This window comes from Liolophura sinensis, chromosome 13 (assembly GCF_032854445.1).
Source record: "Liolophura sinensis isolate JHLJ2023 chromosome 13, CUHK_Ljap_v2, whole genome shotgun sequence".
Classification (NCBI taxonomy): domain Eukaryota; kingdom Metazoa; phylum Mollusca; class Polyplacophora; order Chitonida; family Chitonidae; genus Liolophura; species Liolophura sinensis.
In genome coordinates, this window is record NC_088307.1 from 170,557 (window position 1) to 196,350 (window position 25,794).

The following is a 25,794-nucleotide window of genomic DNA, read 5'->3' on the forward strand; positions in this document are numbered from 1 at the left end:
TGAAGACAAAATGTATTTATTTCATTTTAAAATAAAACAAAACACCTATGCGTTTCTTTTTTTGGATAGTATACATGCTTGTCAATGACTGACGTCTGAAGAGCCATTTATCACATTGCAATATTTTTTCTCAGGATTGCGGAATTTAACAATGCACCGTTCTGATCTTGATCTCGTTCATTAAATACAGAAGAGTGTCAGAAGAGACAGGTACTTTTGGATGTATCTAGTGAGTGCGAGTGCTTGGAGTTTAACGTCGTACTCAACAATTTTTCAGTCATATGACGACGAAGGAATCTTTAGGATGTATGTAATGTGCCTCCTTGTTGCAGGACGGATTTCCACCGCTCTTTTATCTAGTGCAGCTTCACTGAGACGACTTACCGAAGGCAAATAAGCCGCCCCGCCAGAGCCATTACAATGATACGGGTCAACCAGTCATTGCACTATCCCCTTCATGCTGAACGCCAAGTGAGGAAGCTACAATCTCCTCCTTTAAAGCCATAGGTGTGACTCGACCCAGGATTGACCCTGGATCTACCGGTCCCGAAGTGGACGCTGTACCAGCTGTGCCATCCATAGTCGGTCTGGATGTATCTGGGATGTATCTAGACAGGAAAGTATTAAGATCGAAAAGACGTCTTGTGACAAAAGTTGTAAGATTAAGTGAAGTTTATTCAAATATCTTTTATTAAAATCTTTAATGTTTCATACACAATTGATTTTATCAGCATCGTTTACCGTTTACAAATTCAGGATTGAATATTGCTTAATCTTCGTAACTGTTGCATTCATGTCGTGGAGAGATTACCACGAAGTATTGCTGTCATGCCAAAACTCCAGAACGACACGAGTGTGAGTGAGCAACCTGTTACCGAACTCTGATATGAAAAGAGAGACAATTGAACGTGCTCGTAATCTGGTTTACAAAATCCTAAACATTCATGGCCAATGTTATAAAACTAACTCGCTGTGCAGCTCTTTTCATTGAGTACCAAATCACAGCATACTGTCTGACGATGTTTTCGTGCTGTTTTGGCGCTGTTTATCAGCATATTGTTTCGACGTTGTATTTCAACATTTTAGAGAAACTTTATTCGAAAAACCATTGCACATAGATCACGGCGAGAGATCAGAAACAAAAAACTATTTGCAAACCAGTTTCAGACATTGTGTTTTTCTTTGACTGACGACTGGACCCAAGATTAGAACATCTCATTAACAGCATGGGACGTGTCTATGTACATTACATGTAACAACCAGCTATGTGCTCAGAGCTGACGTGGAATAAACTAACCGCCACACAAGCATACAAGTTGAAATATCTGACACGAAGTTAAAGCTTAATCTGAGTAAGGCGGTGTTAACATCGATCACGGCCCGTTAGCAATGGTGTCTTTATCACAGTCGACACCTGCCGCCAGGCCTTCATGCAAGACGACGTACAGGTACAGTTACGATGTATTGATCACAGCGTCGCTCGGAAAATTAAACCTTTTGCTGTCAGTTGTTTTTATCGGCACTCATCACCTGGGCCCATGATTTGCAGGCGACGAGTTATCTCCCGCTAAGCCAGATAGGTGGCACCACTAGTAGCAAAGCCATTGACTGATGAAAGTTGGGCTTACAGGAACAAATGTAGTAGGACCTCGTCTGATGGCGCCGTCCATAATACTCAAAAGACAAGACATCGGTCACATCCCATCAGTTACACACGTGCTGCTGGCTGGTCTCGTGAGGGGGTAAGACATTTTTCTTAAATTCCCCGGGCATGTTGTTATTTCCCGGGGGCCGGTACTGAGTTACTACCACATATTTGTCTGAATCGCGTAACTTAGAAACCCCAACGCCAATTTCTGATGTAGACTTCCAGATAAGCTGAGTAAAGTTGTTGACACCTGAGAGAAGAAAAGGGAAGTAAATAAAAGGTCAAATGTATGTGACTAATGGAATAGAATGAAGTTTACCCGCTTCTGGTTTCAATCAGCGGTCGAAAAAATTCTTTGTAACCTCAGTAGAAAAATTAGCCAAAAATTACATTACGTGTTGAGGTCAAAGGTCTTAAAAGGTAGTCGTGCGTCAAGAACGACAACTGAAAATCCAAGCTTAAGTATGGTAACTTATGAGTGCCATGTTGATTAGTTTCTCTGTGCTTAGCATATCAACCGTTTTGCGGAGACAAATATTTTCCAAATTATTTAAACGGAAATTTTAAAAACAATATATATTCGCATGATGTTGGAACCCCTGTTTTCGTTAAATATGTTAATTTTTCTGTGGAAAAACGCTGTATGTAAGTATATAGATACATTATACTTTTCTCATCCCATTGGCATATTACGCCAAACCATACGGTTGTCACAACGTCCATCTGCCCGACCCTCTGTCCGTATGGACGCTGTGATCGCAGCAAAAGTCGACAGATTCTATATTTGTAATGTAGGTTCATACCTTTTTATACTGGGCATTTTCGATCGAATTTCTGCTTTCGCGGCAAAGAATGGGAGACTTGGTTCCAGCAGGGAGTAAGGAAAGGTCTTGTTTGCAGAGTGTCACTACTTTCACCAGTAAAAACCGTACATTTACATTGAACAAAAACATTTCTGAAACCTCAGGGTAATGAATTTCAAAGACTTATGATTTGCGATTTTCACATAATTGTTACAATTTAACACGCGGGTTTTATGAAATAGTGCATGCAACATATGCAAATTTTGTTACCGCTAAAAGTGTTAAAAAATAACATCCCATTTGGCTAAAAGATAGCTATGTTCCATGGCATACCAAGGCGTGTAATTACAGGGAAAATTTGGCCACACGGCTTGGCGGCCATTTTGAATTTCGTGAAATTTAGAAATTTTTTTAAACCCCTTTTTCGCAAGATGTAATTAACTCTGCTTTGAATTTTCATATTCTTGTAGGCTGACCGTGGGTACATTAAGTCTGAGCAAGGCGTCGAAGTTCATTGTGAACTTTTAAAGCTTGCCATATGGTAAAAATGTGACGTTACAAAAAAGGAGGGTAATCTGATGTATTTCAGGCCGCTGATTTCCATTCTGATGTTATTTTTTCCTGCGTTGTGTAGTTTTTATAAAATTAACAGCAAAAGTTTTTTAAACTGTTCTAAAGTATCTCATCTACTTAGCCTGGGGGCTTCGTGCAAGGTACACGAAACTAATTACTGCGGTTTACGGTGGAAAAGGGCTCAACTTTGTCACAGTAAATTCTTTGTCATATAATTTATCAGACAATCTCTTTGCTCGCCCATAGTACTAGTCCCATTGTGTGTGATACTTGGCAGTCTTGGGTTTAGATCTAGGACATCTTTTTTCACTTTGGTTACGTTTTCCTCGAGAGTTATATTTATTATTATTGTGCTTTCTTCATTTTTGTCATGCATTTACTTATCTTTGTTAAACAACGAATAAACTGTGCATGACTGACTCATTGGGTTTGTGATGGGGCCAAAAAATGGTACTTTTCATGTCTCTACGCCCACGTGCGACAACATAAGTAATCGGAAACAAAGCTGTTGTTGGCAAAGGCATTTTTTTCATTTGTTTTTACATGATAAGGTCATGGATTTGATTCCATGAAGGTTGACACGGTTCAGGAAATGGAATATTACCTTTAAGCCAGATAAGTTTATGGATAGCAAGTGGCTAGGAGGAGGGCCCGTGGACGAAGGAGGCCTGAAGAAAAGGTTTTCTTTGGTTGAGCTTAATCATACAGGTATGCTTTTTCTCCCAAGCTATGCCTGTTAGTTGATGACGCTTGTGAAGGGTAATGTCATGTAGAAGTGTACAAATGCCGACGATTATCGCAATGGAAAAATGCCTCTTTACTTAAAGGTATAATTTAGAGTAACCTCAGATATAGAAAATGAAGGCATAGCCTCAAATATAGAGAATCAAGGCGTAACCTCAAATATACAGTATCAAGGCGTAACCTCAAATACAGAGAATTAAGGCGTAGCCTCAGATAGAGAGAATGAGTGAGTGAGTGCTTGGGGTTTAACATAGAGAATTAAGGCGTAGTCTCACATACAGAGAATGATGGCGTAACCTCAGATACAGAGAATCAAGGCGTAAACTTACATATAGAGAATCAAGGTGTAACGTCAAATGTAGAGAATTAAGGCATAACCTTAAAATAGAGAATAAAGCGTGATAGCGAATTTAGACAGGCGTAATCTCAGATATAAAGAGTTAAGGCGTAATCTTGAATACAGAGAATCACGGTGTAACCTTAGATATAGAAAATCAAGGCATAAACTCAGATATAGAGAACCAAGGCGTATACTCAGATATAGACAATCAGAGCGTAACCTCAGATATAGAGAATTAAGACGTAATCTTAGATATGGAGAATCAAATCGTAACCTCAGATATAGAGAATCGAGGCGTAACTTTAGATATGCAGAGCCAGTGTGCATCCTCAGATGTAGAGAATCAAGGCGTAACCTCAGATATAGAAAATCAAGGTGTAACCTCAGATATAGAGAATCAAGGCGTAACCTTAGATATGCAGAGCCAAGGTGCATCCTCAGATATAGAGAATTAAGGCGTGACCTCAGATGTAGAGAATCAAGGTGTAACCTCAAATGTAGAGAATTAAGGCATAACCTTAAAATAGAGAATAAAGCGTGATTAGACAGCCGAAATTTGGAAAAAAAAGGGGCAAGCTCAACTTTTACCTCTTGATAAAGAAGGTGTTTTTGTCTAAAACATCAAATTTTATCAACTAACAGGCATATGTCATATGTGAAAAAAACTCTTAGATATAGAGAATCAAGGTGTAACCTTAGACATAGAGAATCAATGCGTAACCTCAGATACAGAGAATCAAAGTGTAACCTTAGATATAGAGAATCAAGGTGTAACCTCAAATGTAGAGAATTAAGGCGTAATCTTAAAATAGAGAATAAAGCATGATCGCGAATTTATACAGCCGAAATTTGGAGAATAAAGGGGCAAGCTCAAATTTTACCTCTTGATAAAGAGGTATTTTTGTCTAAAATAGGCCTAATAGGTATATGTAATATGTGAAAAAAAAACCCATCTTAGATGTACTTTCCTCACTGAGGACAACTTGTTCTTTGGACCTCCTTCATCCAGATTTGCAGCATCTATAAACACCGTTTCCTGCCCTGTCTCAACGTTCAACAATTTTGCTTAAACTTGATCGCAGCAGTCCCATTTTAAATAAGAGCCAAGTTCGTTCACACGGACAAAATCACGAACGGACCGACATCATGATTATACGACATCGGCATAACATGCCTATAAGATAAACAGAATATAATGTGTCTTTGTACATGCACTTACATATAGCGTTTGTCGACATAAAAAATATCGGCACTGAATAAAAATCAGTCTTCCAGCACCTTGTGAAAATAATTTTCTTCGCCGTCTAAATATTTCCACCGCAGTGCAAATGTTTCTTTTGCGGTTGACATTTCTCAACCGCGGTGGAAATGGATATTATCTAAACCGGGGAGAAATTTTTCTACACATCGGTGGAAATATATTTGCCTTGGAAAAATAATTTCTCCTGTAAAAGTGATTTCTCATGTTACTAATGCACTAATACAATACCTGTCTCAAATGAACGTATTGACATCTTATGTGATAAATCTGATACTCTTATCTTTTAGCATATGTTACACAATGCTTATCACATATTGACAGAAAATTTTGAAATTTATTTCTCATTATAGCACGTTCATTTTCTTTCTTAAATTGTATAAAATAAACTAAATTTGATCTTTTTTTATCAACGTACATTCTACAGCCTCCTCGTCAACAACGTGGAGTATGCCTCCTGATGACATTAAGGTTTCAAAAGCCATCTGGAGGCTATAACAGTGTGGAGGGGTGTTTAGTTTTCATTGAAAACTAGAGAGACAACCAAAGGAAACTAACTACCTCTACGCCATCTTGGATTTTTATAGTCGTACTTGCTTCTTTCCTCATACCATTGCTTTGTGACGTCAGAGCCAGTTACGTCACGGCCATTTCGGTCCACAATCACCACATTCTCCCCAATGCCTGAAACAGCCAGGAGAAGTTCTGCCATAAGCCGTTATACAGCTTGTGAAGAAGTGCTGTTTTACGTTCTTGTTTTGATTGTGTAACATAATATATGTCCTTGTCATTAGCGGCGATAAACGTTTAGGGCTATGTATTATCAGATTGTTAAAGTTGCCCAGCATAAATACTATTAGGAATGTACAGAATACTTCAGTTCGTGTTGATATCTGCCGAAATGTCACAACCAAAACTCAACTAAATAACAATGTAGTGGCAGAAGGGTATGGTTGTACATGTTGTGAACTAAATGACAATGTACTGGTGGATGGATATGGTTGTAAGTGTTTTGAACTAAAAGACAATGTACTGGCAGAACAGTATGGTTGTAAGTGTTCTGACCAGAATAACAATGTACTGGCAGATGGGTATGGCTGTTAGTGTTCTGAACTAAGTGACAGTGTACTGGCAGTTGGGTATGGTTGTTAGTGTTCTGAACTGAACCACTAGGCACTGGCAGATGGGTATGGTTGTAAGTGTTCTGAACTAAATGACAATGTACTGGCAGAAGGGTATGGTTGTAAGTGTTCTGACCAGAATAACAATGTACTGGCAGAAGGGTATGGTTGTACATGTTGTGAACTAAATGACAATGTACTGGTAGATGGGTATGGTTGTAAGTGTTCTGACCTGAATTACAAGGCACTTGCGGATGGGTATGGTTGTAAGTGTTTTGAACCATATGAGAATATACTGGCAGATGGGTATGGTTGTATGTTTTCTGAACCAAATTACAATCTAGTGGCAGAAGGGTATGGTTGTACATGTGGTGAACTAAATGACAATGTACTGGTAGATGGGTATGGTTGTAAGTGTTCTGAACCAAATGACAATATACTGTCAGATGAGAAAAGTTGCAAGTGTTCTGACCTAAATCAGAAAGTACTGGTAGATATGTTTGGTTGTAAGTGTTTTGAACCAAATCACTATATTTTGACACATGAGTATGGTTGTAAGTGTTCTGAACTAAATGACAATGTACTGGCAGATGGATGTGGTTGTAAGTGTTCTCAGTAAAATGACAATGTACTGGCACATGGACATGATTGTGCTAAACCATATACTGTACTAAATCAGAAAGTACTGGCATGTGGGGATTTGGTTGTAACTGTTTTGAATCAAATCACTATGTTTTGACATATAGGTACGGTTGTAAGTGTTCTGAACTACAGTACTGGCAGGTGGATACAGTTGTAAGGGCTTTGAACTAAATCACAATGCACCGGCAGATGGATAAAGTTGTAAGTGTTCTGAACTAAATGACAATGTACTGGCAGATGGATGTGGTTGTAAGTGTTCTCAATAAAATGACAATGTACTGGCACATGGATATGGTTGTAAGTGTTCTGAAAAAATGACATTGTACCGGCAGATGGATAAAGTTGGAAGTGTTCTGAACTAAATGACAATGTACTGGCAGATGGATGTGGTTGTAAGTGTTCTCTATAAAATGACAATGTACTGGCACATGGATATGGTTGTAAGTGTTCTGAACAAAATGACATTGTACCAGCAGATGGATAAAGTTGTAAGCGTTGTGAACTAAATGACAATGTGCTGGCAGATGGATATGGTTGTAAGTGTTCTCAACAAAATGACAATTTACTGACAGATGGGTATGGTTGTACGTGTTGTGAACTAAATAACAATTTACTGGTAGATTGGTATGGTTTCAAGTGTTCTAAACCAAATGACAATATCCTGGCGGATGAATATAGTTGTAATTGGTCTGAGCTAAATCACATTGTACTGGCAGATCGGTATGGTTGTAAATGTTCTGAACTAAATGACATTGTGCAGACAGATGGATATGGTTGTTAGTGTTCTGTACAAAAGCACAAACTACTGGTAGATAGATATGGTTCTTAGTGTTCTGAACTAAATTACAAGGCACTGGCACATGGGTATGGCTGTAAATGTTCTGAAAGAAATCACAGGGCACTGGCAGATGGGTATGGTTGTACGTGTTCTGAACTAAATGGCATTGTACTGAGAGATGGATATGGTTGTAAGTGTTCTGTACAAAAGCACAAAGTACTGGCAAATGGATATGGTTGTAAGCGTTCTGAACTAAATGAGAGTGTACTGACAGATGGATGTGGTTGTAAGTGCTCTGATCTAAATGACAATGTACTGGCAGATGGATGTGGTTGTAAGTGTTCTGAACTAAACCATAATGTACTGATAGATGGGTATGGTTGTACGTGTTCTGAACGAAATAACAATGTACTAGCAGAAGGGTATGGTTGTAGGTGCAGTAAACTAAATGACACTTTACTAGTATATGGGTATGGTTGTAAGTGTTTTTAACTAAATGGCAATATACTGGCAGATTGATATGGTTGTAAGTGTTCTGAACGAAATCACAGTGTACTGACAGATGAATATGGTTGTAAATGTTCTGAACTAAATCACAATGTACTGGGAGATGTGTATGTTTCTAAGTGTTCTGAACTAAATGACAGTGTACTAGCAGATGGATGTGGTTGTTAGTGTTCTTATGAAAGTGACAATGGACTGACAGATGAATATGGTTGCAAGTGTTCTGAACTAAATCACAATGTACTTGCAGACGGGTATGGCTGTACGTGTTCTGAAATGAATGACAATGTGTAGTGGCGGAAGGGTATGGTTGTAAGTGTTCTGAACTAAATCACAAGGCACTGGCGGATGGATATGATTGTAAATGTTCTGAACTAAATGACAAAGTATTGGCAGATTGATATGGTTTAAGTGTTTTGAACCTATTCACAATTTACAGACAGAAGGGTATGGTTGTAAATGTTCTGAACTAAATCACAATGTACTGGGAGATGTGTATGTTTCTAAGCGTTGTGAACTAAATGACAGTGTACTGGCAAATGGATGTGGTTGTTAGTGTTCTCATGAAAGTGACAATGGACTGACAGATGAATATGGTTGCAAGTGTTGTGGTTTTAGGTGTTCTGAATTAAATTACAAAGTACTGACAGATAAGTATGGTGGTATGTGTTTGAACTAAATTACAATGTACTGGCAGAAAGATATGGTTGTAAGTGTTTTAAACTAAATGACAATGTACTGGCAAAAGAGTATGGTTGTGAGTGTTCTGAAATGAATGACATTGTACTGACAGATGAGTATGGTTCTAAGTGCTCTGAAATGAATGACAATGTACTGACAGATGAGTATGGTTCTAAGTGCTCTGAAATGAATGACAATGTACTGACAGATGAGTATGGTTGTACGTGTTCTGAACTGAATGACAGTGTACTGGCAGACGGGTATGGTTGTACGTGTTCTGAATTGAATGACAATGTACTGACAGATGGGTATAGTTGTGCGTGTTCTGTACTAAATAACAGTGTAGTGGCGGAACGGTATGATTGTAAGTGTTCTGAACTAAATCACAATGTACTGGCAGATGGGTATTGTTGTAAGTGTTCTGAACTAAATGACAAGGTACTGGTAGCTGCATTTAGTTTTTGTTATGTACTATTAGCGAATGGTTTGACGCTTGGCTTCTGTCATTCTCGATACGGAGGACCGTATTGGAAACAAATATACATTATGCCTGACTTGGAAAACATTCCCCCACATCGGGGGACTTCATGACCGAGGGGATTAGTGTGTATATCGCGGTGCAATGGCACAGGGGCATCTCACTAATGCGCTCGCCCTGAGTTAAAGTCCAGCTCATGATGGCTTCCTCTTTTGCCGTACGCGGCCAGCAACCCGCGGATGGTAGAGGGTTTTCCCCGGTCTCTTCCCGTTTTCCTCCCACCATATTGCTGGCTGCCGTCGTATGAGTGAAATATTCTTGAATTCGTCGTGAAGTCAGATAAATAAATAAATAAATTCTCCCACATCGTCTTTAAACGAAGGAACACAATGGCACGACGACGTTACCTTTACAGTATAGTTTGATGTTGAAGCCATCATTGTTTGTCAGTAGTTTGCTCACCTGGCGTCTCGCTGTATTGCAGATAACCCCTGTCTGCCAGAGTGTTCGCCCAGTCCTGTGCGTTGTTGTTCAAATCGTCGGCCAGGTTCAGCCTCGGACAGCCGTGCGACACGCGGAACTGATTGTGCGACTGAACAACCTGGATCTTAAAGTTGTCCAAGCCTGAAACCATAAAACATAACAAGTACATCACAAATGTGTGCGGATTTCCTATGTGGGTGTCACTGAAGACCCGGCAGCCTCTCACCAATGCGGTCCCTGTGAGTTTAACTTGTGAGTTCAAGTCCAGCTCCTCTCCGTCCATACGAAGGTTTATCAGCAACCCACGGGTGGTCGTGTGTTTCTCCCAGGCTCTGCCTGGTGTCCTCCCACCATAATGCTGATCGGCGTCATATAAGTGAAATATTCTTGAGTACGGCGTAAAACACCATGCAAATAAAAAAATAAATCACTGAGGACACACGGGACTAATTGTCGGACTGAACAACGGGGCGTTTAATATTTTTGTAGCCTGAAACCATAAAACATAACATGCGCATCGTTATTGCGTGAGGAATTCCCCTGTTGATTCCACTGAGGACATATGCAACTGAATGTGGGATAGAACAACCCGGATCTTGAGTTATCTAAGCCTGGAAACCCACAACATACACCTGTCATGTGCGAGGTGTTATGTCCGGAAAGATAGGGGAAAGATGACAAGAAACAATTTCAACGTCGATCTTCTATTCTCACCATGGCAAAAATACGCGCTTGTACAGTCATGGGATCAGAAAAAAAATAACTGACAATTATACGGAACATACGAGAGTATGTACATTTCCCCTTCAGAGTAGGATTTTCAGATAAACAGGAAATGACGTTATGGTTTAGAGTTCATATTTCTGTAAGTATCTTGGTGGTCTTCTGTTTCACCTCGAGATTTGGAAAACAGTTTCTCGTGGATTCTAAAGTTACATGTAGGTCTTCCACTTGTAAATGTGATTGTCTGGGTTGTGCTTCTTGACCTGACAGAATACAATGTCTGGCATTCCATGTTGATACATCATCTAACTGGGAAGATGCTAGGCCTGTTTTCGTTGTGATCTGGTTTAGACAAATCTGTTTTTAACTTGTGACCTCGTTGTGGACGTTTTACACGAATCCAGTTACCAGATTCAAATTGCCACTGTTTTACATTTCGCCATGCATCGGTGTAACATTTAACCTTGTCTTGCTTCTTGTTTTTGCCCGTTGATCATCAGTTCCGCAAGTGATTTCTGGGTAAGTGTTGTGGCGTTGCAAGGTAGTTTTGCAAAAGAAAGCGGATACTTTGTGCGAAGGTTTCCCTCTCTCGGATTTTGGATTTCAGTGCTTCCTTCACGACTCTGTTGACTCTCTCAACGGCTCCGTTGCTTTGAGGACAGACAAGAGATGTTGGATCCGGTGTCTGGACAGAAACGTTTCAAATTCGCCGGAAGTGAATTGGGAACGGTTATCCGAAATAACATAAGTTAATCCCGAACGATCTGAGAGATCTTCTTAGATACGAATAACTGCATCTGAAGTTATTCTGTTGGTCGTAGCAATTTCTTGTCCCTTGGAATGGAAATCATGTACAACTAATATAAATCTCCGAACCTGTGGAACAATTTGCACTTTGCCATGGATGTCTATGACAATCTCCTTCCAAGCTTGAGTTGGCCAAGGAACTGGCTGTAGTGGAGCCTGAATGAGTTTTACCGATTTACCACTGGTCCACTGGTGCACAGTTTCTCACGAAATCTTCAATGTTTGTGTTCATGGAAGGCCACCAGATAGTTTCGCGACATCCCATGTTTCATGCGAGCTATGCCTGGGTGGGCACTACGCGCCATGTCCGTGAAACGCTCTTGAAGACTGTCAGGTATTACTGCTCTAGAACCACCGGTAATATTCGAATCATTCCAAACAGATAACTCATGCTGAAGGCGGTGATATGCTTTCAGTTCTTTTGAAACATGATGAGGCCATCCATATAAACATAGCTGTAGGAGAACTGGATCGCTGGCTGAAGCTTGCTTGAGATCTTCCTGAATAAGACCGTTGAGATCAGTTCCAAGAACGCCAGCATCCCTCATCGCCGAAGTCGGCAATGTTTCTTCGGGAGAGAGTCTACTGAGCATGTCTGCTACTTCATTCTTGTTCCACTGATACGTTTCACATTGAAGTTGACTGAAGTAATCTATCAGCCCACCTGTAGATTCTCAAAGATCCAAATGTTGACAGTAATGCTTTCAGATGTCTGCTATCCTCGGTCTGGGGTATCTGCAGACAGCTACGTCTCAGATCAAGTTTAGTAGATTCATGAAATTTAGAAGTAGGTTCCCCTTTGGTCAATAGTGAGTATTTGTCTGCTACAAGAGCTTTGTTGACAACCCTTAGATCAACGCATAATCGAATCTTTTTCTTTTCCTACGTGCCACAAGCAGACTTGAAATCCATGGCGAGGAATCAGTTTTCTTTATTATGGCGGCTTCCTCTAAACGCTTGAGTTTTGCTGAAACTCCTGGACGCACAGACAGGGGAACTCATCTCCGTTTCTGTGACACAGGTCGAACGGATGGGCCATCAGCTGGACGGTGTGCTTATTTGGTTGCCTTTCCAAAACCGGTGAACACTTGGGAAAACTGAGACGGAATGTCCACGGTCTGAATAACGTTGCCGTTATACGTGAGTGTAAAGAGATCAGTTCACATTAGACTGGAACCTTCTTTAGTGACGTAAAACAGAAAGTTCGTCAACATTTGATCGTCGTATTTAACGTTCAAATTAACAAACATCAAGAACAGGTATATGACCACTGTTGTACGTTAACAGATTCTGAGGGACAGGGGACAATGAGTGCTGAGAAAAGTACTCCTTATACAGTATCTCACTGAAAATTAACACCTTGGTGCCTAAATCAATGTGCTTTGACGTGAAGACACACTGTATGCTACACAGTCAGACACACACCAGTTAGTCATAGACGGACGTATTTCCCCGCCTATGAAATAAAAATGCACATGGGTACTCAAGTATAGCGAACACAAAATAGAGCAGGGAGTATAGTTAAAGGCAATAGTTCAAAAGTACTAGCCAATTTGTTTGGGCGTGATTTAAACAAGAACTCTTTATGCCATAGTTATTTCCCTTGATTCGGTATTGGTAAACAATGCATTCCAAAGTGAATTCTACCAGTTTAGTTGTTCAAACAGTTATTATTTGAGGGATTCTGTTGTCATCAACTAGAAACTTGTGAATTGAACAGTGTCATAAGTGAATTCACATGGATAAGCACATAAATTTGTGAACATGATTGTAATTCCTGGAATTTGATTTTTTCAGAACTCATTTCAGCTCAATTCAAGTATTGATTGTCATCATCGGAGACCTCACATACAGGGACTGTATTGTTAGAATACAGGAGTGTATTCTTACTTCAGTCCAACATTAAACTGGGTTACTGGAAAACCTGTGTGAGCGTGAGCCAGTCAAGTCTCCTCCCATTTCTACCACATACTGTAGACTGAGATATATGTGTTATCCTTAGTGTTAACATTTTTACCTGTTCTGTAGATTTGCACGTATATCCAAGATCCCACGCCGTCCACAGCAATCACAGTCATGCAATATTTCAAGCACCTCTGTAATGGGCTGGGCAGTATATCAGTGAATCTGACTACAACGTCCGGGACTTAAAAACATGGCTCAACTACAAAAATATGCTCACTGAACTGTCGATTGTACTGCAGAACCACCATCTTTAATGAAACCTTTAACATACAAAAGCATTTTCTATGCACAGGCATGTGTTCTGTCATCACAGGCATTTTGTTCTGGCATGACCCAAACTTCGGGGCCGAATACCTCGGGGTTCACCGGGGGGTCCTTTGATCACAGATAATTGACAGCATGTCACTGATCCCAGTCTGCTAGAATACACATGCATAACATACATGACACAAATAAACGGAATCTCCTGCCACGTGGATGTAGACGAGGCAACACGAGTACCCGTGCTCTCCATCAGTGCACTTCTTCATTAAGGTTCTCGGTCTATCCGAGGATTGCTGAAATTTTTTGCGTGTGAATGATCTGACATAAAAGCTAAGAGAGACAGTGTGGTAGAGCCAGATCGTAGTTCAGTCTATGAAAGGAAAATAGTCATCAGGATTTTTTGTCAAATATGCTACTATACACCTGTGACATTTTGTGATGGAAATAGGCTGTCACGTTGTCGTGTTTTCTAATACATTAACAAATTAAACAAGAACACAAATTATACTTCATAGGGCACTGCTTCAAATCTCAAACTACAGTTAAAAAGATTACAGTAAACTATTACATCGTTGAACTTTGGTAACAAGTTGAAACAATCTTCTGGAAATCTTATCGTAAAAAGTCATAAACACAATCTGGTGGTAAAAGGCAACTGGCGGACTAACCTACACCAAGCCTCATGAACTTAACGTAAATCATTTGATGTCATGTTACTATCACACCACACGACTGTGAAAGTACAGCACAGGCTCGTAGAACATTAGCGACCCGTGAATCTATGAAACTCGTTAGCTCTCTGTGTTGTTCCAAAAGTTGTAAATTTTCCTAACGTAGATTTGCGAAGGTACCTTGACACTATCAGCTGAATAAGTTTAACACTGAACCTATAACATGTAAATACTGAGTGTGCATGTGTACGGTTTCTATGGTTCCATAGCATGTTGGAGATAGCTCAAACCTTAATTATTAAGTCAGCTTACTTGCTAGTAAGTAGGCAAGCTTCATTGTGACCCTTTGACTATCCTGTAGAATACAAAAGCGCCTAAGACGCCACTCGACTCTGGTGTTTCAAAATTTGATGATGGCCATACGACTTATTCGACATTATACGTCAGTTGTGCAGTTCACAGATCCTGTCCAGGCAAAAATACTTGCGCTTTAGCTGACGTCTGTAGCGGAAATCAAAAGCATGAATATGGAAAGGTGTAAAAATTATAGTAATTAGTAAACACATCTTCAAATATGTACGTTTACTAGGTGCAATAAAGAAAACAAGGTGGATTTATGCCTCCTCTATTGTTGATACACTGTTTGCCTTCAGGGATCTGCCTGTTCGTGCAGTGAAACAGGGTTAACACAGAGATATAAATGCTCCTGAACGGAAAGGCAAAGAATCCAATCGACCCACATCCGGGCATTTCGTCCGGGATCACGAAGATGTGAATTTAAGGCATCTCTCAGTGAATAGATACTGGATAGCCAGGATTGGCCTCGCCTGGTAGAAAAAAGTCAAATGGTTCGGGATTCAAAGGTAACCGTGACAAAGAAAGCAATTGAATGGCGGTAGTTCTAATGCAATCATATTGCGGCGGGTTTCGGCGAGACTTTCTTTTTGTCTGTTAGGATTGCCAGGGCTTGTGTCCACTCAGTCGTCCAACACGCGACGATGTTTGTTCTGCGGGAATCTCTCATGGATTTCTACACTTTTTGCGACAGCAAGGATAAGCGTCCTACTGACACACCGTAAAGCTGCCTTAAAGGTAAATGGAACTAGCTTAGTGATGATAACCACGTCACTAACCCAGATGCATTCAAGATGTGCTACTACTACTGTCACATTTTCACAATGGGAACAGTACAGTCAGCCGAAAACAGTATAGTGAGCCGAAAACAGTACAGTCAGCCGAAAACTGTACAGTCAGCCGAAAACACAGGCTACAGTTTTAAACATGTACATGTAGCATAGTTTGGTCTTTTCATTATGAGAAGACATATGAACACGTGAAAATGACAGCATGGGACCATTGTAATACATTAAAATTCTATGACAGAATATACGCTTTGCGCGAGTTCTAAAGGTGTATTGTAAACTGGCAACATCCTGTCTGCCTAGGGATTCAACCAAGCATATGGCATTCTAACCAATAAATATTATAACTTTTAAATCTATACTCCACATATAGAATACACAAAATTTCACTGCTTATGGTACTTAGTTATAGCAAAAAGTAAATACATTGTAAGACCGTTATCCCAGGCAAAACCATGAGATAACCTGAGGTAACTCCGAACCGTACCTCTCTGTACTCAGACATCAGACAGCTGTGCGAATTACTCCATGTTTTCGGTGCCACGCTGGCATATCACTAGAGTTGCCTTGTTATGGTAACAATCTTGGGGAGATTGTCCACACGTTTTGCATGGTAAGGAGTTTTATGCCCTCCGTACCCTTTTTAAAATGTAGGACACACCGTAAACGACAGGAAACAATATATTTTACGTTACAACAGACGTACACACAGTCTTATATGTTTGTGTACTGTCGTCTTTGCATTAAAATACATGTACACATTGTCATATGTTTGTATTTTCGAATGTGAATTACATGTGCACACTGTCCTATGTTTGTGTTTTGTTGCCTGTGACTTAGAAGTACACTGTCTTATGTGCATTGTAGCCTGTGCATCACAATACATGTACACATTCTCCTCTGTCCGATGTCTGTGTATTGTCGACTTTGCATTGCATGTACACACTGTCCTATGTCTGTGTATTGTCGAATGTGAATTACATGTGCACACTGTCCTATGTTTGTGTTTTGTTGCCTGTGAATTAGAAGTACACTGTCTTATGTGTATTGTAGTCCGTGCATCACACTACATGTACCCACTCTCCTATGTCCTATGTTTGTGTATTGTCGACTGTGCATTGCATATACACACTGTCCTATGTGTATTGTCGACTTTGCTTCGCATGTGCGCACTATCCTATGTTTGTGTCTTGTCGACTTTGCATTGCATGTACACAGTGTCCTATGTCTGTGTATTGTCGACTTTGCATTGCATGTACACACTGTCCTATGTCTGCATATTGTCGACTTTGCATTGCATGTACACAGTGTCCTATGTCTGTGTATTGTCGACTTTGCATTGCATGTACACAGTGTCCTATGTCTGTGTATTGTCGACTGTGTATTGCATGTACACAGTGTCCTATGTCTGTGTATTGTCGACTGTGTATTGCATGTACACACTGTCCTATGTCTGTGTATTGTCCACTTTGTATTGCATATACACACTGTCCTATGTCTGTGTATTGTCCACTTTGCATTGCATGTACACAGTGTCCTATGTCTGTGTATTGTCGACTTTGCATTGCATGTACACACTGTCCTATGCCTGTGTATTGTCGACTTTGCATTGCATGTACACACTGTCCTATGATTGTGTATTGTTGACTTTGCATTGCATGTACACACTGTCCTATGTCTGCATATTGTCGACTTTGCATTGCATGTACACAGTGTCCTATGTCTGTGTATTGTCGACTTTGCATTGCATGTACACACTGTCCTATGTCTGCATATTGTCGACTTTGCATTGCATGTACACAGTGTCCTATGTCTGTGTATTGTCGACTTTGCATTGCATGTACACAGTGTCCTATGTCTGTGTATTGTCGACTGTGTATTGCATGTACACAGTGTCCTATGTCTGTGTATTGTCGACTGTGTATTGCATGTACACACTGTCCTATGTCTGTGTATTGTCCACTTTGTATTGCATATACACACTGTCCTATGTCTGTGTATTGTCGACTTTGCATTGCATGTACACAGTGTCCTATGTCTGTGTATTGTCGACTTTGCATTGCATGTACACACTGTCCTATGCCTGTGTATTGTCGACTTTGCATTGCATGTACACACTGTTGTATGTTTGTGTATTGTTGACTTTGCATTGCATGTACACACTGTCCTATGTCTGCATATTGTCGACTTTGCATTGCATGTACACAGTGTCCTATGTCTGTGTATTGTCGACTTTGCATTGCATGTACACAGTGTCCTATGTCTGTGTATTGTCGACTGCATTGCATGAACACAGTGTCCTATGTCTGTGTATTGTCGACTGTGTATTGCATGTACACACTGTCCTATTTCTGTGCATTGTCCACTTTGTATTGCATGTACACACTGTCCTCTATCTGTGTATTGTCGACTGTGCATGACATATGTGCACTGTCCCATTGTTTGTGTATTGTAGTGTTCACTGTTGTACAGCTAGACTAGTTTATCCATCTTCCTGTCAGCAAGGCTGACTCTTGCTATAGGCTCTGTTTTCGCCCTTGCTTTACTGTAGGTATGGAAGTCTGCAGAAACCTACTCAGTCGGCAGCCAATGGCACTGCGGCCTGAGTACTTCCGCCCGGGCATATTTAGTCAACCACTGATCCTCCCTCATAAGTGTGAATTTCCTTGTGCCGAAGAAAAAATACATATACGTTTAGATCCGATTTATTCTTTGACACAACATTATACAACACCAATAAGCTGTGCTATGGGCGGTGATCGATGAGCTTCTATTAAAACGAACAGAGAGATTGAAATACACCGTGCTGTCAGGAAATACTGGTTATAGCGAAAGAGTGCTGTTGTTGTTGTTTCGCCACTAATTTGTATCGAGCCTATTTTGCCTCAGAATGACAGTCACATCGATAATCCATTACACGTCGATGTGCAAGGAGTTATTTTTTCTAGCACTTTTACGCCTAGTGTGAAATGAATTTATTCATGGCATACTTCTTACTACAGCCACATCCCATGTTCTTCTGAACTCCTGTCAGTCTCAATAACTGAGTTACACAACTAAGAATACCCTCACGTCTACTGAGTAGTTGACGGTGTATAGATACAGCGCATGCGCACTTTCCTAGAGGTTCCCCACGGCGCAGCCAAATATCCATTTGCTTGGTTATAACATCATTACGTGAATACAGTTCCCTTACACATTGAGTCCCGAAATAAATGAATACCGTCGAAAAATGATATCGACATCGGGGTCTCCCGTGAGCCGAGTTGAGAATATATTTACATTTAAATAGTCCGTTGACAGGTATTAATCGATTGTATGAGACTGGCAGACCAGCCACTCATTCGCGCTGAATATTGCAGAAGCTAACGTAATTGTATTATAGCGCCTGATCTCTAATAACTTCTTGCAGGCAATACATTATAAAAACACTGCGACTCGGGACAGAGTTGAGCTGCGAATAGGAAGGCTCTTGACAGAATATCCTTGATAGAGGCAAGGATTTCAACATAGTTTAAAGCAAACAATATTCGAAATTGTTCAGGCATTGAAAAAACAACTATTTTGGAGGGAAAATAATTTTTGCTTTAATAACCTATTGTTAATATACAGCATTGGCCTGCCTTAAACGACCGCCATACCACCATCAGAGATAAAGTACAAATACTCCCGTTAACATAAAAACAACTTCATACTTCAGTTCCCTTCACTCTCCCTATCCGGTCGACGAAAGTCGTGTGGCTGTTTGACAAGATATGTAGGCCTTAAACTGGACAGGCTTGGCATGGTCATTTACACCCTATACACCATGGGATTTAAATGAACATTTACACCGCATACTGTATAGGATGTGGATGATCATTTACACCTTATACAGTAGGACGCTTGAATGGTCATTTACACCTTATACTGTAAGACATTTGAATAAACATTTACACCTTACAATGTAGAGGGCTAGGGTTGTCATTTTCACCCTGCACTGTAGAAGATTTAAATGGAAATTCCGGCCTGATAATGTATGGGTTTTCTATGATAAAACTCACCTCACAGCATTCTTCTTTTTGTATTTCAAACTTGATTATCATGCCAAAATTCCCATTATATACTCTGGCAGCTTGTGCTTCCAGGAGGGAATAAACCGGATATTGTGGGAGAACACGATCTTTGTCTTCCATATTCCATTATGAGAGACTTCCTGTTGTAGGTACAAATATCCGGTACTCGCTGTGTAAAGGCACTGGACATTGGCTACCATGTTGAGGCAAAATCTGCACCCATGATACATCAACAGTATCCATCAGTGCACCTCCACGCTGGGACTGCTCCACGTTGAGACTGCCCTCACTCGTACACAGGCTGTCAAGTTCCCAAATTCCCGCACATGGTACGAGACAATAAATAAGGCGTTCAACTGATCTATCCAATTCATTTTCTGGCATATAAATTTGTACACAGGTCTGTTGTGGAAAATGTACTTGTACACATCTCTGTGCTGAAATATGTACATTTACACAGGCCTGTGCCGGAATATGTATTTGTACACAGGTCTGTGCTAAAATATGTACTTGTACACGGGTCTGTTGTAGAATATGTACTTGTTCACAAGTCTGTTGTGGAGTATATACGGGTACACACGTCTGTGCTGGAATATGTACTTGCACACTGGTCTATGTTGTAATAAGTACTTGTACACGTGTCTGTTGTGGAATATGTACTTGGACACATGTCTGTGCTGGAAAATGTATTTGTATACAGGTCTGTGTTGGAATATATACTTGTACACATGTCTGTGCTGGAATATATACTTGTACACAGGCGTGTGCTTGAATATGTACTTGTACACATCTCTGTGGTGGGATACGTATTTGTTCACATCTCTGTGCTGCAATATGTACTTATACACTGGTCTGTGCTGGAATATGTGTTGGTACACACGTCTGTGCTGGAATGTGTACTTGTACACATGTCTGTTGTGGAATATGTAGTTGTACACATCTCTGTGCTGGAATATATGCACGTACACAGGTCAGTGCTGAAATATGTAGTTGTACACAAGTGTTTTGTGCAATATGTACGTGTGCACTGGTCTGTGCTGGAATATGTACTGGTACACAGGCCTGTGCTGGAATATGTACCTGTTCACATCTGTGTGCTGGAATACGTACTTGTTCACGTCTCTGTGCTGGAATATGCACTTGTTCACAGGTTTGTGCTGGAATATGTACTTATACAAAGGCCTGTGCTAGAATATGGACATGTACACGGGCCTGTGCTGGAATGTGTACTTGTATGTACACCGGTCTCTGCTGGAATATGTGCTTGTACACAGGTTTGTTGTGGGATATGTACTTGTATACAGGTTTGTGCTGGAATATGTACTTGTACACAGGCCTGTGCTGGAATGTGTACTTGTACACATGTCTGTGCTGGAGTATGTATTTGTACACAGGCCAGTGCTGGAATATGTTCTTGTACACCGGTCTGTGCTGGAATATGAACTTGTATACATGTCTGTTTGAAAATGTGTACCTGTACATAGATTTGTGCTGGAATATGTACTTGTGCACTTATTACTGCTGGAATATGTACTTGTACACATGTCTGTGCTGGATTATATTGTTGTTCACATCTTTGTGCTGGAATATGTTTTTTGTGCACAGGTCTGTGCTGGGATATGTACTTGTTCACATCTCTGTGCTGGAAAATGTACTTGTGCACTGGTCTCTGCTGGAATATGTACTTGTTTATAGGTCTGTGTTGGAATATGTAGTTGTCCACATCGCTTTTGTGGAATATGTCTTTCTACACAGGTCTGTGTTGAAATATGTATCAGTTCACATCTCTGTGCTGCAATGTGTATATGTACACAGGTCTGTGCTGGAACATGTTCTTGTACACAGGTCTGTGCTGAAATATGTACTTGTACACAGGTTTGTGCTGAAATATGTACTTGTACTCAGGTCTGTGCTGGAATATGTACTGGTACACCCCTCTGTGCTGGAATGTGTACTTGTTCACAAGGCCTGTGCTGGAGTATGTACTTGTTTACATTTCTGTGCTGGAGTATGTACTTGTTTACATTTCTGTGCTGGAGTATGTACTTGTTTACATTTCTGTGCTGGAATATGTACTTGTTTACATTTCTGTGCTGGAATATGTACTTGTACACAGGTCTGTGCTGGAATATGTACTTGTACACAGGTCTGTGCTGGATTATATACATGTAGTTGTTTACATCTTTGTGCTGGAATATGTTTTTGTACACAGGTCAGTGCTGGAATATGTACTTGTTGACATCTCTGTGCTGGAATATGTACTTGTATACAGGTCTGTGCTGCAATATGTATACAGGTCTGCTTTAAATTGTTTACCTGTACATAGGTTTGTGCTTGAATATGAACTTATATATAGGTCTGTTTTGAAATGTGTACCTGTACATACATCTGTGCTGGAATATATGCTTGTACACAGGCCTGTGATGTAATATGTATTTTTACACAGGTCTGTGCTGGAATTTGTACTTGTACACTGGTCTGTTCGAGAATGTGTTAGGTGTGGTGATGTTGTACAGGGTGGATGTGATGTTGTATGTGTTACAGAATGACAATAGTGATAAACAATATGTATTACCAACTGACAATAGTAATTAATTGTACGTGTTACGGACTGGCCATAGTGACGATCTGCACGTATTACAGATTGACCCTTGTAATTGAATGGTATGTATTATTGACTGACCTTATTGATGAACGGTGAGTGATATGTACTGACCATGGTGATGAATGGTACATGTATGGGCTGACCATGGTGATGAGTGGTACGTGATACGGACTGATCATAGTGATGAATGGTACATGTATGGGCTGACCATGGTGATGAGTGGTACGTGATACGGACTGATCATAGTGATGAATGGTACATGTTATGGACTGATCACGGTGACGATTTGTTTGTGTTACTGATTGAGTTTACACCTGAGTGTCTGTACGCTTGCTGACCCTCCTTGGAGCTGTGAATCAGATTTTTTTGCTTTCAATGGAGTGATAGTAGAGCACTACTGCCCTGCACCTCACACACTTTTTTGTATCTCCTGTGAATGTACGGGAATGAGGCATTGTACGATTTGCCATAGTTATAACTGGTACGTGTGATCAACTAAACAAAGTGATGAATGGTACATGGTACGAAATGACTATAGTTATGAGTGGCACTTGTGACAAACTCACCATAGTGGGGAATGGTGTATTGTACGGACTGAATATGTTGATGAATGGTAGATGTTATGGACTGACCATGGTGATGAATGGTACAAGATACGAACTGACCGTAATGGTGTTTTGTGTTATGATGAATGGTACACGGTACGGACTGATGGTGATGATGAATGGTCCAAAGTACGAGCTGATCGTAATGATGGTTTGTGTTATGAGGAATGGTTCACGGTATAGAATGTACATAGGGATACTTTTCATGTGTTAATGAAGCGATGAATGATGACATGATGTTGAGAAGTCACTATTTTACCCCTCGAATCAGGCATGCCATTGACAAAAATATCAGGATCACAACTGTGTTATGGTTTACATATCTCTCAGACGTAGGAAATATTGTCAGCTATTTTTCAAATGTCGAAGGTCTGTCCCCAGGAAATGGCCACACGTATCCCTTGAAATCCGACATCTTCTCATTTTACCTCACGCAGTGTTTCATTCTAGCTGTTAGTGTAAATACCTGAATGATAGCAATTTATACGCCACTAGCAATATGACTGATGCAAAAGATGAAATGATATAAAGATGTTAGCTTCAATATTGTAGGCGTCACTGGCCCAGAATTTCTTAAATGCTGTGTTGCCATGACATTTAATAAACAGTAACATGAAAGCACTAAGCTGTGATATATGCTCTATAATTGCCTTGTCCACGTTACATAATCGAGAGGACATTGACAGCATACACCAACCACACGTTCACGAATCAGTACAGCTGTGAGCCCAAAACTGTCATCCGGGCAGAAATGGCTTATATTACAGGAGAGGCAGAAATACATGGGCATAGATTCTATGAGTAAAGGTAAAAAAAAAAACAAGTCATCTGACAGTCATTACATGACAGGTATCACCACTGTCATCAGTGTCATCAGGGTCGCCGTCAGGTGTGTTATCTCTTTCATCAGTGCCATCGTTGTCATCGCTGTCAGCAGTGTCAGCGCTCGCAGCAGTGTCATCGTTGTCGTCACTGTCATCGCTAACGTCAGGAGATTGAGCTATTTGACACGCTATTCCTGTCATAAAATATGCACTTGATTCACACTGGCCACAGGTAATTTTTACACTTGATTCACACTGGCCACATGTAAGTTTTACACCTGATTCACACTGGCCACATGTAATTTTACACGTGATGCACTGGCCAAGAGTAATTTTTACACATGATTTACACTGGCCACATGTAATTTTCATGCCCACAATGATTGGAAAAATACAAAGTAAATATGCTTCTCCGTAATGGAAGATAAAATACCAGGTGCCTAGACAGTGCCTGTAATGAGTGATGAAATACCAAGTACTGAAAAGAACTATCCCGTGATGGGGAAATAAAATTTCAGGTGTCGGGACTTCGCATGTTGTGGAAGATAAAATACAGGACATCGCCCGTAATGGAAAATACGTAATATAAAATACCAGGTATCGAGACTTCGTCCGTATCGAGTAATCAAACAGAAAGTATTAAACAGGCCTTCCCCGCGTAATGTGAAAAGAAATACGTAGTGCTGAGACTTTGCCCGTAATGAATGCAAAAATACCAAGTGCCATGACACTACCCGTGAAGGATGATAAAATACAATGAGGTGGTAGTTTATCCGTACCGGGTGATAATATCCGTACTGGGTGATAATATCCGCACTGGGTGATAATATCCTTAATGGGAGGTAAAATTGGAATTTTCAAACATTTATCACTGATTTCGCTGAACGGACTCTACCGCACGTTTTTCTTTTATTACAATACGAAATAATCACAAGGTATGAACCTGACTTAGACCTAACGAACAAAGCGCCTGGAGGTATTAAGTTTCCAAATAAGAGAGTTTCACCAAAACTAATTGTGTAAGGAATAAAGAGAGGTGATATCATTTTAGAACAAACAGACTGAGTCGTTTTATGGGATATCAGCAGGAGAAAATCAATGTTTCTTGTCAAAACTTCCAAACTCAATTCCAGCGCACAGGCCTTCATCGATTTACAGGTCATACACTCTATGAGAAACTCTATAGATGGCTGGAAATGGAAGTTTTTATAAAAAAAACACAGTGATGTACTGCAGTATATACCATACATTCGAATCTGCCTTCTTGTAAAGTAATGGGAGAGAAAAACTAGGCAAATGTATTAAGCACCAACCTGACTGCACATGAGCATGTAGCTCAGCGGTTGGACAACGCTATGTCATCCGGAGAAGCAGCCATCTTAAGGGCGGCAAAACCAGGAGCGTTTGTCTGTGATGACAGGTAACCAACAATGACATAACGCATCATACAGATTTAAACCATTGGCCGCCTCAGCAGAGATTCGACTACACGTGAGATGAGGTGTTTAAAAGATCATCTATGACTTACCGGCGTAGTGGTCCTGGTTCCACATCACATTGGGCGGGAGAATGGACGTAGACGTACCGCAGCTCTAGACGCTTCACACCGATCTCATCCAGCTTTCCAATCTGCCAGGTTGTACGGGGAAACTACCAGGCCTGACCAATCGATAAATTCCATCGATTCCATGTACGCGTACTGTAACAGGCACGCGAGTCTCTAGAATTTAATTTTGAAGACCCAATTTTGTCAGGTAAACCATAATTCCCCGAACAGAAATACCTTCGAGACACTATGTCTGAATGACAAGAGATTTCTTTTTGGATAGACAACGGGTATGTTTCTCAAAAAGATGCTAGCGGACGTGTTTATCCACCTCCAAATACAAAACGAGAATGGTCGTGTGGGTAAGAGAGAACGATGATGGAAGTAGCGTCGGATGACACGACCAACATAGTAACGTTATAAGACAAGACAATCATGGTAGCGTCGGAAGACACGACGATCTTAGTTGCGTTAGATGGTACAATGATAATTGTTAATTTAGAGGATAATACAATTATAGTAACATTATAGGAC

General features: G+C 40.4%; 1 protein-coding gene across 1 annotated transcript; it reads right to left on the reverse strand.

Annotated features, from left to right (window-relative positions):
* Positions 1–737: 737 nt before the first annotated feature.
* LOC135480776 (Golgi-associated plant pathogenesis-related protein 1-like) lies at positions 738–25,343 on the reverse strand. The gene is made up of 4 exons (XM_064760700.1): positions 25,243–25,343; positions 10,033–10,194; positions 5,928–6,050; positions 738–1,898 (listed from the first exon to the last, which is right to left on the reverse strand). The coding sequence occupies exons 1-4, from the start codon at positions 25,265–25,267 to the stop codon at positions 1,705–1,707; spliced, it is 504 nt and encodes a 167-aa protein (XP_064616770.1). The 5' UTR covers positions 25,268–25,343; the 3' UTR covers positions 738–1,704.
* Between the last annotated feature and the right edge of the window lie 451 nt (positions 25,344–25,794).

What these genes read in the sequence shown, in the direction of transcription:
- LOC135480776 (XM_064760700.1), bottom strand. Translation starts at nt 25,267, where the DNA reads ATGTGGAACCAGGACCACTACGCCG. An exon ending in GAACCAGGACCACTACGCCG is followed by an intron (nt 10,195 to 25,242) that starts GTAAGTCATAGA and finishes TTATGGTTTCAG; the next exon opens with GCTTGGACAACTTTAAGATC. An exon ending in GCAATACAGCGAGACGCCAG is followed by an intron (nt 6,051 to 10,032) that starts GTGAGCAAACTA and finishes TGGCTGTTTCAG; the next exon opens with GCATTGGGGAGAATGTGGTG.